We start from the raw sequence: 16,945 nt of genomic DNA on the forward strand, positions 1-16,945 counted from the left end.
ATTAAGCGAGACCTGAGGGTGGGGGTGTCCTTTCTGAGGCAGTATGCTTCTGAATATATGTTGTTGGAAACCAAGGGGGAGGAGAGTTCTCTTGCACTCAAGTCCTGCTTGCGGGCTTCCCAAAAGAGGCATCTGAATGGCCACTGTGCGAAGAGAATGCTAGATAGGCCATTGGACTGGTCCAACAGGCTCTGCTTATGTCCTCCATGGGGGTTGTCCTAGCGTCTCCGCGATGGGAAACTGGCTCGTCCTGGACCTAGTATATTTTGAAGGTCCCCCACCCTCTCCTGAGGAATACATTGCAGTCACTGTTAGCCCTACTCAGAGTAGACCCATTGAAGTTAATTGACCTGACTAACTAAGGTTCATTAATTTTAGTGGGTCTACTCTGAGTTGGATTTAGTTGGATACAACCCATAATATACCTTTAAAAAAAAAAAAGCTTACCCACCTCAAGCCCTAGGAGTGGGACAGATAGAAGTTAAAATAAATATATTTTTGAAAGTGTTATCAACATACAGCATGAATATGTTCTCTGTGTGTGTGTTATTTTAAAGATGGAAAAAAGAGGTGAAAATCAGAATTTAAAAATAAATGCCAAGTAATAGAACACAGGGTGACGTTCAGCTAAGTCCTTCTCAGAGTAGACCCATTCAGATGAGTGAATCTAAGTTTATTAACTTCAGTGGGTCTACTCTGAGTAGGACTAGCATTGAAAAACACACACACGGTCATCTTCTCTGTGACCAAATGCCATACACTTCCCATGTCAAAATCAGTTCTGTAGAATGCTCTTATCTTTAAGAAAACCAACCAAACTAACTTTGGGGAATAAATTGACAAACTCCTATGTTGCAAAGGAAAGGGTAAGGCAGAAATGGCTTCCCTTCCTCCAAACCCACAGAGTCATTTTCTTTTGAATCCTGTCGCTCGAGGGATTTCCCCCTTCCTCCCCACACATGCACACATCTCCTACTGGCTCACCCATCCTGCCCCCTCCCTTGCCTGCTGCAATGCTAAGGAGCTGGCGCTGGGGCACTGAATGCCAGCATGTCATGGAGGTTGGCTGATGTGTGTCTATTTAGTCTCAGCATAGGCCGAAATGCCATCATTAATTCATTACCCAGCTGCCTGTCAAATAAATTGGCAATTACACCCACTCTCGGAGTCTGGAATTTCAGTAAATAGCATGTTACTGCCGGCGAGCTGTGGAGAAATGTATAAAGGGGATGGGGGTGGGGGGGAGAGTGAGCGACCACAGTGTGTTTGTTTCACTAGCAGATGACAAGCGACAAATCCTGTCGGTGCAGGGTTGGTGGTGATGAAGAAACGAGTAACGAGAGATGTGGGTTGGAACATATGAAAAGAAGGAGAGAGTGAGACTGATTTATCTGTCTTGTGTTTTCTTGCAGAGCTCGGCCCCATCCAGCTTGGGAACAGGCTACTTTGTAAGTGGATTTTCGACTTTTTATTTGGATGAATGTTTTGGGAATCGTGCGGGAGATGGTGGTACTCAACTTGTGAGACAAGTCGTCAATCCTAAATTGATGGGTTTTGGTCAATTGTTACGATGCCTGCAAATGGCTGAGTATAAACCAACAGGTCTGCAACCCCCAATATTTAGAGAGTTATGTTGAATTCATTCTCTTGTCCAGTGGCGGTGGGTGGCTCCATGGCAGCGTGGCAGCGGAATTCACTCTGGGTTTTAGTCTGAACGTTCAGGACTAAAACCCAGAGCAAATCCCACTGCCTCCACTTGACACAGAGCCACCAGCCGCCATTGCTCTTGTTTGCCCCCTCCAAACCCCCTCCAAGCCCAACTTTTGCATGTCCCCTCAGTTGTGTGGTCCACAACTGCCTAGATGTCTTGCTGTTTTCCCTCAGAACCACACAGCACTCCTTTAATCCTTTCCTGCATTGAGCAGGGGTTGGACTTGATGGCCTTATAAGGCCCTTCCAACTCTATGGTTCTATGATTCCATGATCCCTATGCCCAATGTATGCTCTTCCTTCAGTCCCCCCCCCTTTATTTTGCCCTGGTCCACTAAATTTGTTCTTCCTTTCCGTCTGTGCTTTTTGGCCAATGGGTATGCTTTCCCCTTATCTCCAGCTACCCTGCCTCTTGGAACATCATCCCACCTCAAAGCTTCCCTGCCATCCTTGTCTTGACTTCCACTATTGTAAAGAGTATAAATCCTTCCACTCCTTAATTTATTGCAGGGGAGGTCGGAAGATCCATTTACAAGACTCTTGAAGCGCTGGTCCCAGATTGTTCAGGCCACTGAGATATCTACCTTAGACCTGGATCAAGAGGGTCCACTTTGAGTGGCTTAAAGATCATAATTGCTTTTGTTTGCCGCCTTGGGCTCCTACTGGGAGAAAGGGTGGGATATAAATAAAATAAATAAATAAATAAATACAATTTGACTTGGATGCCCCTCCCTCCATTATATTCCTGTTCCAGGCTGGGTCCCACAAGGTTGTTCTGACTTCAGTCTGCAAATTGAGGATCATAATTATCTCACTGTGGATGCAAGATCAGGCCAGATATCAGACTCACTGAGAAGCAAAGAACTTAGAGTGTTGCTCCAGCACTTCTCTGGAGGCAATGGAAGGTTGAAGCAACCTACAGGGAGAGGGATGTGAATGAAGTCTAATCTCCCTGGAAGGAGTCTACTTAAGAGTAAAATGAGTTGTGTGGGGGTGTGTCATGGCCCCGTCAGAGGACTCCTCAGATGAGGACGACTCGGGAGTAACAGCAGCAGACCCAGGAGCAGCAGACTCAGAAGGAGACACGGAGGAGCCTCCTGAGAATCCAGCTCCTTCTCCCCCTCAGCTGCAGAGCACCCCAGATACACCAGAGGCCCTGCAGCCAGACACAGACAGTGCACAGGATACTCCCCCCTCACCTGCAGAACGTAGACAGCAGAAGGTCAGGCAGAAGAGGGGCAGGCCTGTCTCCTTAAGGCCCAAACGCTGAGGACTCACACCTGCTGTCAACCTTGCTTTTTATAAGGCACACCTTGGCTGCAGCTTGTTGCTGATTGCAACGTCAGGCGTGGCTTGTGTGTTCCTAGTTTCCTGGCACCCTCTTTCGGACTGACCCCTTGGCACTTGATCCCGGACCTCTACTGACCTCGCTTCTGGACTCCTGACTCGGCAAGTACGCTTCGGACAAGCCTGGCCCTTATCAGCTCCCCTCCTCCTAGACCTGGCAGATTTATGACCAGACTGCCGGCTAAGGACTTTGCTTCCCTGCCAACCACCCAGGAATTTCCAGCCCCCCACCGGCACTGCTGACGGTGTACTGACAGGGTGTACTCCAACAAGGCTGTCATGCTTTTCCTGGTCTTGGCAGGATTGCGATGGTGGAGTATGTTGTAGCAGACAGTTCTCAGGAGGAATCATCAGAGCAAGAGGATGGAGGCTTCGCTGTCCCCTAAGATTGCTCTTCCTCCATATAGAAATCTCAGCTTTACTGGCTGCCTCCCATACTCATTTAAGAGTCCTGTGCTCTCCATTCTCCATATCCCTCCTCTGATGGGAGGTGAACTGGGATTCTTGATCTAGGTCTAAGGTATACTGATAGACACCTTAATGTCCTGAGCAATCTGGGGCCAGCATCTCAAGCATTCTATCAATGGGTCTTTGGACCACCCCTGCAATAAATTAAGGAGTGGAAGGATTTATACTCTTTGCAAGAAAGGAAGTCAAGACAAAGATGGCAGGGAAGCTTTTAGCTGGGATGATGTTACAGGAGACAGATTGGCTGGAGGTAAGGAGAAAGCACAGACATTGGCCAAAACGCAGATAGGCTTAATTGTGACTGTGATATGCTCATACAACTGAAATCACGTATGCACCTCTAGCTGTCCTTGTGGCAATGGTCTTTCAGTGACTCCTCTCACTTGACCCATGGGTTTCATGCGCCTGCTAAAAAGAGGTACAGTGGGAAACAATTGGTGATGAGGGACACATACTCTAGATGTAAATCTGCAAATGGTGTGGATTGTGTATAACATGGGAATCTTCTTGGGCCTCTTGGAATTGTCCCCAGCAGTGGGCCTAGCACCTTAATGAATGCCTCACTTTAGAAGATCATTACCGACTGAGAATGGTTCTCCCACGCTTTACCCACACACCCCTTTTGGGGAGAAGACTTGAGCTGATCTCTCCCAGGGGGAGAGAGCTTTGGAGTGCCCAATAGGAAGGGGCCATTCAGACTTCTCTTTGAACCTGCTCTGCCCCCTTGCACTTCCCTCTTCTCTTCTGTAGCGCCCATCCTCCCTCTATAGGGTGAGTTATTACTACTTGCCCTTCCAGGGGGCTAAGTAGGAATTTGGGGCCTCTGGTTGACTCTTAGCACTTATTGATTGATTGATTGCGTACTCCACACTATAGCGTTCTTTGATTTGCTCTTGACACTCATACTTATTTGGTCTGTTTGGCATCCAGCACGGGCAAGTAAGGGAATTTAAGAACTTAATTTGCAAGCACCCTCACCCATCTTTGGGTTCAGGGCACTGTTGAATCACCTTCAGTTTGAGGAGTCCTTGCAGCTGCCCTTTAGGGCTTGCAAGCACACCTTGGTGAACGCCAGCCCAGGTGTGCTTATTGGGTTCACATACCCAAGACTCACTTAACAGGGAGGGAATTTTTTCCACCAGTCCTTTGCTGGGAAGCGACGAGATGCAGCTGTTTACAAGCCCAGGGGAGTGGAGGGGTGCTTTCCTCATATACATTAATTCAAACCCACCTGCCTGGACTGACATGATTTGGTTATTGTTTGGCAGATCTTCTAGTGTTACATTTGAATAAATATGACCTTTCTGCCTTTACTCTGTCTCACGAGTCTTCTTCCAAGGTGTGTTGGCAAATGCTTTGCTAATTTGTATAAATCAGTAAAAGAAATGAGCTTCTATGGTAAGTTCAGTTGGCCTTCTCTCTTTTTTCCATGAATTTTTTTAAAAAAATTATTATGCAGCTGGTGGGAGGCCTGTTGTGATTATATTATTAGAATCATAGAATCATAGAGTTGGAAGGGGCCTATAAGGCCATTGAGTCAAACTCCCTGCTCAATGCAGAAATCCAAATTAAAGCATACCCGACAGGTGGCTGTCCAGCTGCCTCTTGAAGGCCTCTAGTGTTAGAGAGCCCAACACCTCTCTAGATAATTGCTTCCATTGTTGTACCACTGGCTTCCTTTAACTTAAGCCCATTATTCCGTGTCCTGCACTCTAGGACGATTGAGAAGAGATCCTGGCCCTCCTCTGTGTGACAACCTTTCATGTACTTGAAGAGTATCTATTCCTGCTCAGTCTTCTCTTCTCAAGGCTCAACATGCCCAGTTCTTTCAGTCTCTCCTCATAAGGCTTTGTTTCCAGTCCCCTGATCATCCTTGTTGCCCTCCTCTGAACCCATTCCAGTTTGTCTGCATCCATCTTAAAGTGTGGTGTCCAGACCTGCATTTATAAAATAGGGGATACTTGGCTCAGCTATACTATTTGGCACTGATTAGGCCTCATCTTGATTACTACATCCAGCTCTGGACACCACACTTTAAGAAGGATGCAGAGAAACTGGAACGGGTTCAGAGGAGGGCAACAAAGATGACTGGAAACAAAGCTCTTTGAGGAGAGACTGAAAGAACTGGGCATGCCTAGCCTTGAGAAGAGAAGACTGAGGGGAGATATGACAGCACTCTTCAAGTACATGAAAGGTTGTCACATAGAGGAGGGCTGGGATCTCTTCTCAATGACCTAAGAAGATGTTGGGCTCTCCAACACTGGAGGCATTCAAGAAGCATCTGGACAGCCACCTGTCAGGGTGCTTTAATTTGGATTCCTGCATTGAACAGGGGGTTGGACTGGATAATAATAATAATAAATAAAATTTTATTTATGAGTCGCCTATCTGGCCGAATTAACGGCCACTCTAGGCGACGTACATTTACATGGTAAAGTACAATAAGAATCAATAAAACCACAACAATAATTAATATACCGGTATTAAAAGCAACCCACCCCAGATATCCCATAGGCCTGCCTAAACAGCCAGGTCTTCAAGGCCCGGCGGAAACCTATCAGGGAAGGGGCATGGCAAAGGTCAAAAGGAAGGGAATTCCAGAGGGTGGGGTCCCTCTCTCTGGTCCGCACCAGCCTCACTATCTTAACTGATGGGACCGAGAGAAGGTCTTGTGTGGCTGATCTCGTCAGGTGGCATAATTGGTGATGCTGGAGGCGCTCCTTCAGATAAACTGGGCCGAAACCGTATAGGGCTTTAAAGGTCAACACCAACACCTTGAATTATAGGCCCCTTCAAACTCTACAATTCTATGATTCTACCATAAATGAACATCAGAACTGTGTTTGGGTCCCAGATTAACCACTGTGAAGTTGGAGAAGTTTCTACCCATATCATGCTTCCCACTTCTTCTGCTTCTGGGTGTTACTCACCAAAGAACTCCAGAAATGTGCTCCTAATTTTTGAGGAGCTTGACATTTTGTGTATTTTATGGAGCAGAATTTCTTATGGGCTGCAAGTTGCCGGAGGTCTTGTATCCAGTTTTCTGTGCTTGGTGGGGCCTGGGTTTTCCAGTGTTGGGTGATTGCTCGTTTTGCTGCTAGTGAGGCTCAATGGAACCATCATTTCTCTCCTTTCCATAACTCTCACTTGGCAGGTATGTAGCTGATTATTATTATGGAACCTCTTATTATCAGGGATGTCTCCAAGACCGAACTGAAGCAGGGGTGTAGTTGGCTATAGCTTTCACTTCCTTCCACCCATCTGCACTGTTCCCTCCCCTTTACGCTGCCAAGGTATGCATTCATAGCATACTATTGCTCAAGCAGATGTGGCCTGCCCTCCAACCCCTAAGCTAGCCAGCTGCCCTCAGGTGCAGTAGAGGATGCTGACTCATCAACCGTGTTGAAGTAAAATTCAGCTGCCAGGCCGCATCTGCACCTGACATTTAAAGCACCTTCATACCAACTTAAGCAGTCATGGCTTCTCCCAAAGAATCTGGGGAGCTGCCATTTGTGAAGGGTGCTGAGAGGCCCCTATCCCCCACACAGAGCTACAGCTCCCAGAGCGGTCTAACTCTCAATCCCTCTTCCCAGGGAACTCTGGGAATTGTAGCTTTGTGAGGGGTGAGAGGGGTCTCCTAACAATTCTCAAAACCCTGAACAACCTACAGTCCCCAGGATTCTTGGGGGAAGGCCACGACTGTTTAAAATGGTATCGTACTGCTTTAAATGTATGGCACAGAGGGGGTCCTGGTCCAGACGAGCTTAGAACTGGAGGGGGTGCCATTGTATATTTTGCCTCAGGCTGGAAAAGATCCTAGGTCAGCTCTGCTCCTGCATTCTTGCGGATGTTGTTGTTGTTAGCAAAGTTTGCCCCCCAAAACAACTTCATCCTGACCCAGTTGGAACTTGAGATGCCCAGCGTGCTTCTCTACAAACGCCCCGGAAGGCACAAGGATGATCTCTCTCTCTCTCTCTCTCTCTCTCTCGTTTAACTGCACAGAGTCTCCATCATGTTTTGACTCTGCTGATGTGCACAGATGTGAAAGGAGAGTCCGGAGTTGTGCGACGTACACAATAGAAACATGGAATGGAATGTGAGATAACAGATGCTATTGGAGGTTGCTGATTCATAGGGTCACCATAAGGGCATATATGCACATACAAATCCAGGGAGTTGTGTTCAACAAGGTCCTACTCAGAGTAGACCCATTGAAATGAATGAACCCTAATTAGCTATGTCAACTTCAATGGGTCTATTCTGAGAAGGGCTAACATTGATTACCGCCCAAGGAGTGCATGCCTAGGCTGTATAGTCGATATTTCAGATAAAATCTAGGAGTCAAAACACATGGTTTGGGCCCATTTCTAGGGCTATTGGAAAATGCACCCCCTATGGATATAACCCAGAGTGTCTGACCCAACATCAACCAGTGAGCTTAATGGTTTGGATCTGGGCCCTAGCCCAGCACTCTCATTGCTACACGAGAATGGTTCTTAGTCCTGTTACAACGGTATTGCAGAGGACGGCAAAGCAGATTTAGCTTCAGGTTTCTGTGGGATGTAAGCAAAACACCACCACTTAGCTCTCTAATACCTCCTGAAACCCTTTGCCCATAGCTCCATGTTGACCCTGCCCCATTTCTGTCCAGTGGACAACACAGACGGACACACTGACCCTCTAACCTTCACTCTTCCAACTTTTTCTACCAGGAGAATGTGATGGAAGAGCAAGTTGCAGCATTTGGGGCTTTATATGTTTAGAGAAAAGCCGGACAAGGAGGAGACAGGAGAGAAGTGAATGAAATGATCTGTGGCTTGGAAAAAGCAGTCAGAGAAAAAGTGTTTCTCCTTCTTTCGTTACATAGAATAGTAGAGTTGGAAGGGGCCTATAAGGCCATCAAGTCCAACCCCCTGCTCAATGCAGGAATCCAAATCAAAGCATTCCTGACAGATGGCTGTCCAGCTGCCTCTTGAAGGCCTCCAGTGTCGGAGAGCCCACTACCTCTCTAGGGAATTGGTTCCATTGTTGTACGGCTCTAACAGTTAGGAAGTTTTTCCTGATGTTCAGCCGAAATCTGGCTTCCTGCAACTTGAACCCATTATTCCGTGTCCTGCACTCTGGGATGATTGAGAAGAGATCCCGGCCCTCCTCTGTGTGACAACATTTCATGTACTTGAAGAGTGCTATCATATCTGCCCTCAGTCTTCTCTTCTCCAGGCTACACATGCCCAGTTCTTTCAGTCTCTCCTCATAGGGCTTTGTTTCCAGTCCTCTGATCATCCTTGTTGCCCTCCTCTGAACATGAGAACATCCAATGAAGCTGAATGTTGGAGGATTCAGGGCAGGGCAAAGCAAGCCCTTTCCCCACACTGTGCCTAGTTAAGCGATTGAATTATCTCCTGCAGGAGTCAGTGAAAGCCATCAACTTGAATGGCTCTACAAGAGGATTAGGCAAATTCATGGAGGAGAAGGCTATCAGTGGCTCCTAACCACAATGGCTATGGTCTACCTCCACGGTCGGAGGCAGGATGCTTCTGAATATTAGTTGCTGGAAACCACAGGAGGGGAGAGATGCTGTTGTGCTCAGGTCCCGCTTGTGTGCTTCCCCGAACAGCCATCTTGTTGACTACTGTGAGAACAGGATGTTGGACTAGATGGGCCACTGTCAGGGCTCTTCTTACATTCTTAGATCTGTCACCTTTTCTTTAACCCCCTTCCCACAGTTGGTGCTCTTCATTTTCACACTTAGGTCATTCCCATCCAAGGCAATGGGGTCTACCCAAAGACTCATACTTGTTCCATGGATCTGACAGCTACAGTCATTCCATCTTGGTTTTGCCAAAATGTCAACAGTCTCATTTAGACAGGCTCCCTCTATATCGTTTGGCTCCTTTACAACAACACCTCTTCCATCAACCAGCATCCTTCTGTTATCAGCTCCTGAGGAAAATAGACTTTTTTAGAATCCTGGGCATGGTGTGTGCACACCCCCTTGAAAGCAAGATGAGGTGTCAATGGCTGCATCTGTCATGAAATCTACCAACTGCTCAAGCTGTCAATAACAGACGTGCTGTGTGCTAACAACGTGAGGGTGCCTTTTCTTTGCCTCCCATGCTGGTGTTCATAAAGCGTGGGCCACTTTGTATGCATACAGGCAGACTTGTTCTTTTTTATCTATCCATTTCTCTCTCCTCCCTATCTTTTTTGAATAGGATATCACATCTTCACTCTGAAGATCACAGTGCCTTGGAACTAGGGATTTAAGAGGGCATTGTTCTGTTCTGTATGACATTTGTTGCAGTCAGCACTGTTTCTGTTCTGCTGCAGTTCATCAGTGGACTCGATGGCCTTACAGGCCCCTTGCAGTTCTACTACTCTGTGATTCCATCAACAGCTACATTATTCGTCTCACTGTCTGCTGTGGAGGAATTCTGTAATTTATGTAATTTATTACACAAATTATGTTGTTGTTATGTTATTCTACCCCATTCATTTCAATGCAAATGGGGAAAAAGTAATCACTTATGCGTCATTTGCAGACTGAAAGCAATGACAACAGTGAATACTGATTATATTCACTGGCTTGATTTCCGTTCTAGATATGGGACGAATAAGCAAACATCAGCCGATCCTCTCCTGTTTCTGTTTTTGTCATAATTGTCCAACATCTGTACTTGGAACTGATGATGCGACATCACCAAAATTCATCATACAAATTTGTCTTGATGTTCAGATGTATTAGGAAATTTATTCTTCACCTTCAGATTTCGCACATTTGCTTCCAAAGTGTTCTCATGAATGTTGATCTATTGCTGAATTGAGGTAAGACAAGTTTGTCCGTTGGTCTTTGGGCCTCACATCCGCTACTCTAGCTTCTTTGTGAATATATACATGCAGAACATGATCCAGAGTTAGATCTCTTGTTTATTGTAATAGGAGAGTTATGCACATACTTAAGGTATGTGCATTGCAATGCCTTTTTATATTTGTTGTTTATTTAAGAAAGATATAGACAAGTTAGAGCGGGTTCAGAAGAGGGCGACGAGGATGATAGCCGGTATGGAGAACAAGTCTTATGAGGAAAGGTTGAAGGAACTTGGCATGTTCAGTCTGGTGAAGAGAAGGCTGAGGGGTGACATGATTGCACTCTTTAAGTACCTGAAGGACTGTCACATACAGATTTGTTCTCTGCTGCCCCAGAGGGTAGGACTAGGTCTAATGGTTTTAAGTTGCAGGAGCGTAGATTCAGATTGGACATTAGAAGGAACTTCTTGACAGTAAGGGCAGTTCGGGAATGGAACCGATTGCCTAGGGAGGTGGTGAGATGCGCTTTGCTGGATGTCTTCAAGCAGAGGCTGGACAGCTATCTGTGGGAGATGCTCTAGCTGTGGATTTCCTGCTGTGAGCAGGGGGTTAGACTCGATGGCCTACAAGGCCCCTTCCAACTCTATGATTCTATGATTCTATTTATTTATTACATTTATGCACTGCCTTTCTTCCACTGTGGAACTGCATGTGGTTTCCAGAAGTTCACCCATCCAGCTTCAGCAATGTGGTGACCTCATGTGCTTTCAGACCACACTTGATATCGTACCTGCAGGAGGAGAGAGTGCTTTTGTGTGTACATCCTGCTTGTGGGTTTCCTATGGGCATCTGGTTGGCCACTGTGAAACCAGGATGCTGGTCTAGATGGGCCATTGGCCTGATCCAGCAGGGCTCTCCTTACATTTCTGTTATGGACACATTTGGAATGCTGTGTACAGTCACACAGAATAAGAGACAAAACATATGTTATTGGGTTAAACCAGAGCCAGAACTTTATGATCGTTCACCAGAGGAGAACGGCAATGAATAACAAATGACAGCGTGGACTGAGATTTGGGTTGATGCAGGAGCCACTTAGTGACTCTCCCAAGCTGTAAGCAAGCTTAGCCTCAGCTCACAATCTGAGAAGGTGCATACGCTGGTATGCAGATAGATCCCTTTGTGGCATGCTCTGAATGTGTGGGTGGCGAGGAGTGCATCTATTGGGTACATTGGGGTGTGTGGCTAGCTCCCACTGCCCCACACATTTTTCAACATGATTGGGCAGGCAATCTGAACACACACCCCTTCTGAACCTTGATTCCATCTGAACTATAGAGACTGGTAACACGAGACGCACAAGCTGTGGAAGTCCTTGCCAGCGGTGGCTGGGGCTCATTGGGACTGGTGGGGCGGAAGGCAGGGAGCCCATCAGGAGGTGGAGCCAGAGCCAATCGGAGGCAGAGCCAACTAATTCTCCATCCTCCTCCTCCCTGCTGAGGTCTTCAAGGGGCAACACTGAGACTATAGAGGAGGAAGCTGGCTGGCAGGACCACTCCCTGGACTGGTTGTAGGTAGGAAGGCAGGCAGGCAGGTGGGGCTTGGCTGAGGGCTGATTGAGGTTGGTGGGGCACTGCCCCACTCACCCTAATGAAGCAGCCTCCGCTGCTTCTTGCTCCATGAGAATCAGCTACCCTCTCCTTCCTTTGCACATTTAGTGTCAGGCCAAGGCATCATGGAGTTCTGGGGAAGAGGAGTTCTGTGTGCTGATTTCACGTAATTTTGGCTGATGATAACGTTTCCTTCTTTTGATGGTTTTGGTGGAGTGTCTCAACTGGGACACAAGTATATAAATAAATAAATACACCCAAAAGCTTGCCACTACATTTTCTTAGAAGCTTTTTTGGGGGGGGGGGATAATTCAGAGAAGGTAAAATTATCACCCTGTAAATGGTGGTTTGCATCAGCCAGATGGAATGTCTGCCTGCACTAGACAAAATAAGAAGAACATATGTGTGTGTGTGTGTACATGAGAGAGAGAGAGAATCAAATACAGAACAAGTGAGTATTACAACATGCACATAAATTCTCACAATAGCTCTTATCTTACTACAGTAATCCAGTTGCTGGCAAACTGGAATTTTACATCTGTGTGCAATTAGCATGGAAAATCTGACTGTTTTGGGAAAAGCAGTCATTACTGTCAATAAGGATACATATATTTCCTTTTGGAATATTTTTTTCTGCTGAGTCATCACATTGAATCTGGTAAAGGTTGTATTCTTTTTCTCTTAGCACATTAAGTGCTGCTACTTATGGCTCCTATAACTGCATGATATAAACATGAATCAGCCAAATGCATCATTTTTATTTATTTTTGCCAAGATGATTTTTTCCCCTATATGCAAACCAAACACGAGCAGTGCTGTAGAATCCCTTCCTTCGGCAGGGTACAGGGATGGGGGAGAAATTTGAGCCGGTTCACATTTAAAGCCAAATCTATCAAATTCACACTTTCTGTAACAATAAATGTGAACTGAAATGCCACCATCCTTTGAAATTTGCACTCATCCGAATTTTGTGATGCAGTTTTCCAACCAAAAATGGTTTGCAAAAATGCATATTTTGGGGGCAAATGTGCATAAAAATGAATACCATCCCCAAGCGCATGATCTAATGCCAAGAACTGAGACGGGTTGAGACAGCAATGGCCAAGGCAGGTATTGGACCCATAGGATCGACTGACTGGAATCCCGAGAACAAACCATCAAAGTCAAGTGTAAAAGATTCAGGATGATGTTCTGTGCTAGCCCTAGAAGCAGACCCATTGATTTGGGTTCATGAATTTCAACCGGTCAACTTGGAGCAGGACTTAGTAGAATACAACCCATAGAATTAAAAAATTGCCAGGCCAAGAATTTGGACCATAGGAACCTGCCTTACGACTGAATCAGAATTCTGGTCCATCTAGTGCAATATTGTCTACTCTGACTGGCAGCAGTACTCCAGGGATCCCCCTCCTTTCTTGTTTTTCAGCAGTATAATCCAGGCCAGCTGCAACCGTGTTTCTGTGTTCATTTTGTTTCTATTGTTAAAAAGAATTGCAAGTCAGAAAGCACTTCTGGCCCTTGAGACAATTCAAACTAATTTCTTGAGGCGCCTTTTGTCGCAGCCCCAAGGAACACCCTCGGCAATGCTCCGCGCGGAGACAGGTTTACCACCACTAGGTGCCCGTATACATTTAACGCTGCTAAAATTTATCAGATCTTCTATGTTACAGGAAGGTAGGGAATTACTAAATCTATGCCTAAATCACCCATACGCACAAATCATTTGGGGTATTAAAATTGAAGCCATATTACATAGATACCACATAACGATACATGAATTTAATTCAATAGATTCACAGAAAAGTCTTAGAGCAAAGATGTTTCAACACTCTGAATATTTAGATCATTTGTCCCTTCTCAATTGCCGAACTGCTCCTTGGTACTGGCGATTCAAGCAGGACCACACACGTTCCTCTTATCTTTTCCAGACATTACCAGTACCCCTTAGGCATGCATTTACGGCAATCCGTTTTTTTACTCTCCCCAGCTCAGAAAGGGAGGGAAGAATATCAAACATTCCTAAGGACCAAAGAAAATGCATTTGTGGCTTTAATGGGGCAGAGGATCTCCCACATATAATTTTAAATTGTCCAATATATCAAATTCCTAGAGCAAAATTGTTATGGAAGTGGTTAGATATCGGCGGGACGAGCACGGAAGTAGACAAAATATTCCTTTTACTCTCCGACTTAAATCCAGAGATTACTCATAACGTATCTCTTTTTGCACTAGCAGTCTAAAAATTAAGAGCCAAATTTGTCTCAGAATCACAAACATGATAGCTGCTTATAATTAATTCTTATTGGATTGTTACCACGTGAGAGCTCATTAGATCTGGTACAATTTAATGTCTCCGTTTAAATTCTATATGATTTATATATTCATATATTTTAATACTGTTTTAAATTGCTAATATATTTTAAATGTTTGGTATTGTATCTTGTGTTGGCCTATGGCCCTACAATAAACTTGATGATGATGATGATGATGATGCTTATCTACTGCAGACTACCCCAAGATACGTTGGTAGATCCTGATCTGCCCATCCCCAAGGTAGACAACTTGAGCTTCTTGGGGGAGTGGTGGGATAATTAACGTGATTAACTACATAAACACTATCACAGATACTATGTTATGATTATGCCTTGTGAAATTTAATTTCAGTTGAACCTGAGGAGGCTTTGTAGAGACAGTTTTGAAAGTAACGAACTTCACTCAAGCTTGCTCTGGATCCCTATAAGGATTCCGCTGATCACATAAAAATATATGAACGTAATTGTGATTAACCAAACAGAGGTTTTTATTATATTAAAAAAATGTTTCAGCTTCCACCTTCATCAGCTGCTAACATACAAATGCTGTTACCAAGGTGGCAGTTATAGAGCTTTGAGGATGGAATGCTCAGAGGGGCTTCATTTGCAGAAGCTAAGTACTGGTGGTACTGTCCTCCAGGGTCAGGCCATGTGCTGCCAATGTGTCCAGAGAGTAAATCCAAAAGTTCTCCCTTTTGGTCAGTGCTGCTGGATCTGCTGGCATCTCTATCGCTGTAATGGAAAAGCCCAACAGGCTGTGACCCTCGATGTTAAAATGCTTTGCAACTGGTTGCTCCACTTTTTTGGTCAAAATTGCCAACTTGTGGTTCCTGAAGCACGTGCATAGGTCAGTAGTGGTCTTTCCTATGTATTGGATATGACATCCTGATCTTTTGCACTCGATGATGTAAACTATATTGCAGGACCTGCAGGTGATGTTCTGTTTGATGTAATATGTCCTGCCTGTCCTAGTGCTTGTAAAAGTAGCTGTCTCCCTGAGGTACACACAGGTGATACAGCATTTGGAGTGACATGGATGAGGCCCTGGCTTGGTGATAGGTGGCTTAAGCACAACTCTCACCAACAGTCTGTGCAAATTAGGAGGTTGGTGAAATGCTATAATATATATAGTCACGCCTACTGGTAAATTCATCTCCTATTTCACCTCTGCCTTGCCCTGCCCCCAGTCACTGGCACGTCACCTAACTAATTTAGAGTGGTCAGACTGGTAGTGCCATTTTGTCCCGGCAGTAATTTTGAATCCTGTTGGATTCCCCTGTTGGATTGCTGTGTAGTTATGAATTTAGGCAGATGAGTTTGTGCTGGTGGGTGCGACATTAATGAATATTTTAGGAGAAGGGAATGCTTGAGTTGTTTTGACATTCGTTCATCAGCTACCAAACAATATGCCTCTCTAGTTTCCCAGCTGAGGAGTGCTTTAATTTGCACCCAGCCTGGTGAATCTGGGAAGCATACGTCGCAAGAGCACTCCCTCAGGAGGCTATTTCTCAGCTGTGTCCATAAAGACAGGCCGAAAAAGCAGTGAGTTCAACAGCTGCTTGCACCGTTGCACTGGGACTCCACATGATGAAGTGTTGCGTGACATTCCAGCAGTCCTTCCCTGGAGAGCAAAGCAAGAGACAGCCTGTGTTAAGCAACTTTGAGAAGAGCCACCGTCTTTTCAAAGCAAAAACCGCAGGAAACCTATGTTTGTATTTTCAAAGAACAGGCTAAATATGGACTATTTCACATGTTCACAGTGGCTTTGTGGTGTGCGTTGGTGTGTTGAACTAAACCAGACATGCTTCCAAAAACCTCCTCTGATCCCCCCCCCCGATTCTCAGAGTTCTAAATGACCTGTCCTAATTTCCAAAGTGAAAGCATCACACTGGGGATGTTCCACTGCAGGTCCAGAATTTTTCAGCAATTTAGGGGCCTGGGGCTACAAGAAATCACCCTGAAAATGCAGGGATTGTGGGAGGAATGCCAGCCGGCAGTCAAGTGGGTCTCACCCTTTTCACAGGCTTTCTTGCCTCTCTTTCCTTCCTGATGCCCTGCACCCTCAGATCGCTCTGGGCCATCCAACTTGACCCACAGTGATCCAACCCTGTATCAACTCTACTCAGCCAATGCCTGGATTCCACAGGATTGACCCTATTTTGTTCAGGACTCAGCCAAACCTCATACACACCCCTAGTTTTAACCCACCTTGGGGCTTTAGTAAAGGATGAGGAAGAAATTTAATAAACAATTTTTTGGCACCATCCATATACAAGAAGAAGCTTAGAGGAACGCCAAGGTTTGCAGACCCCTAAAAATAAACACCATTTGGAAAGAAAACACAGCCCAGTGAGGACTAGGAATTTAGGAGGGCCAAATTTCGGCTGAACATCAGGAAGAAAATCCTGTTAGAATAGTGCAACAATGGAACTAGTTACCCAGGGAGGCGGTGGGCTCTCCATCACTGGAGGCATTCAAGCTGGAGAGCCACCTGTCAGGTATGTTAAGTTAGATTCTTGCACTGAGCAGGGGTTGGAATTGATGGCCTTACAGGCCCCTTCCACCTCTATCCTTCAATGGGGGAAAATACGTTTCAGTTCACATGAAAAGACAAAGAACTGAAACATAGTCATCCTTTGAAATTCTCCAGGTTTTGCAGTGCAGTTCTCCAGGAAAGTAATGAGTACAGCA

General features: G+C 45.5%; 1 protein-coding gene across 6 annotated transcripts in view; it reads left to right on the plus strand.

The window, feature by feature from the left end:
- AUTS2 (activator of transcription and developmental regulator AUTS2) overlaps positions 1 to 16,945 on the plus strand; it is a 934,700-nt gene that overhangs the window by 348,606 nt on the left and 569,149 nt on the right. For all 6 annotated transcript variants that reach the window (XM_061605074.1, XM_061605072.1, XM_061605077.1 and 3 more), the window contains exon 4: positions 1,413 to 1,448. In XM_061605074.1, coding sequence (XP_061461058.1) covers positions 1,413 to 1,448 — 36 coding nt within the window. The remainder of the gene's footprint in view (positions 1 to 1,412; positions 1,449 to 16,945) is intronic.

This window comes from Rhineura floridana, chromosome 21 (genome assembly GCF_030035675.1).
Source record: "Rhineura floridana isolate rRhiFlo1 chromosome 21, rRhiFlo1.hap2, whole genome shotgun sequence".
Taxonomy (NCBI): Eukaryota; Metazoa; Chordata; class Lepidosauria; order Squamata; family Rhineuridae; genus Rhineura; species Rhineura floridana.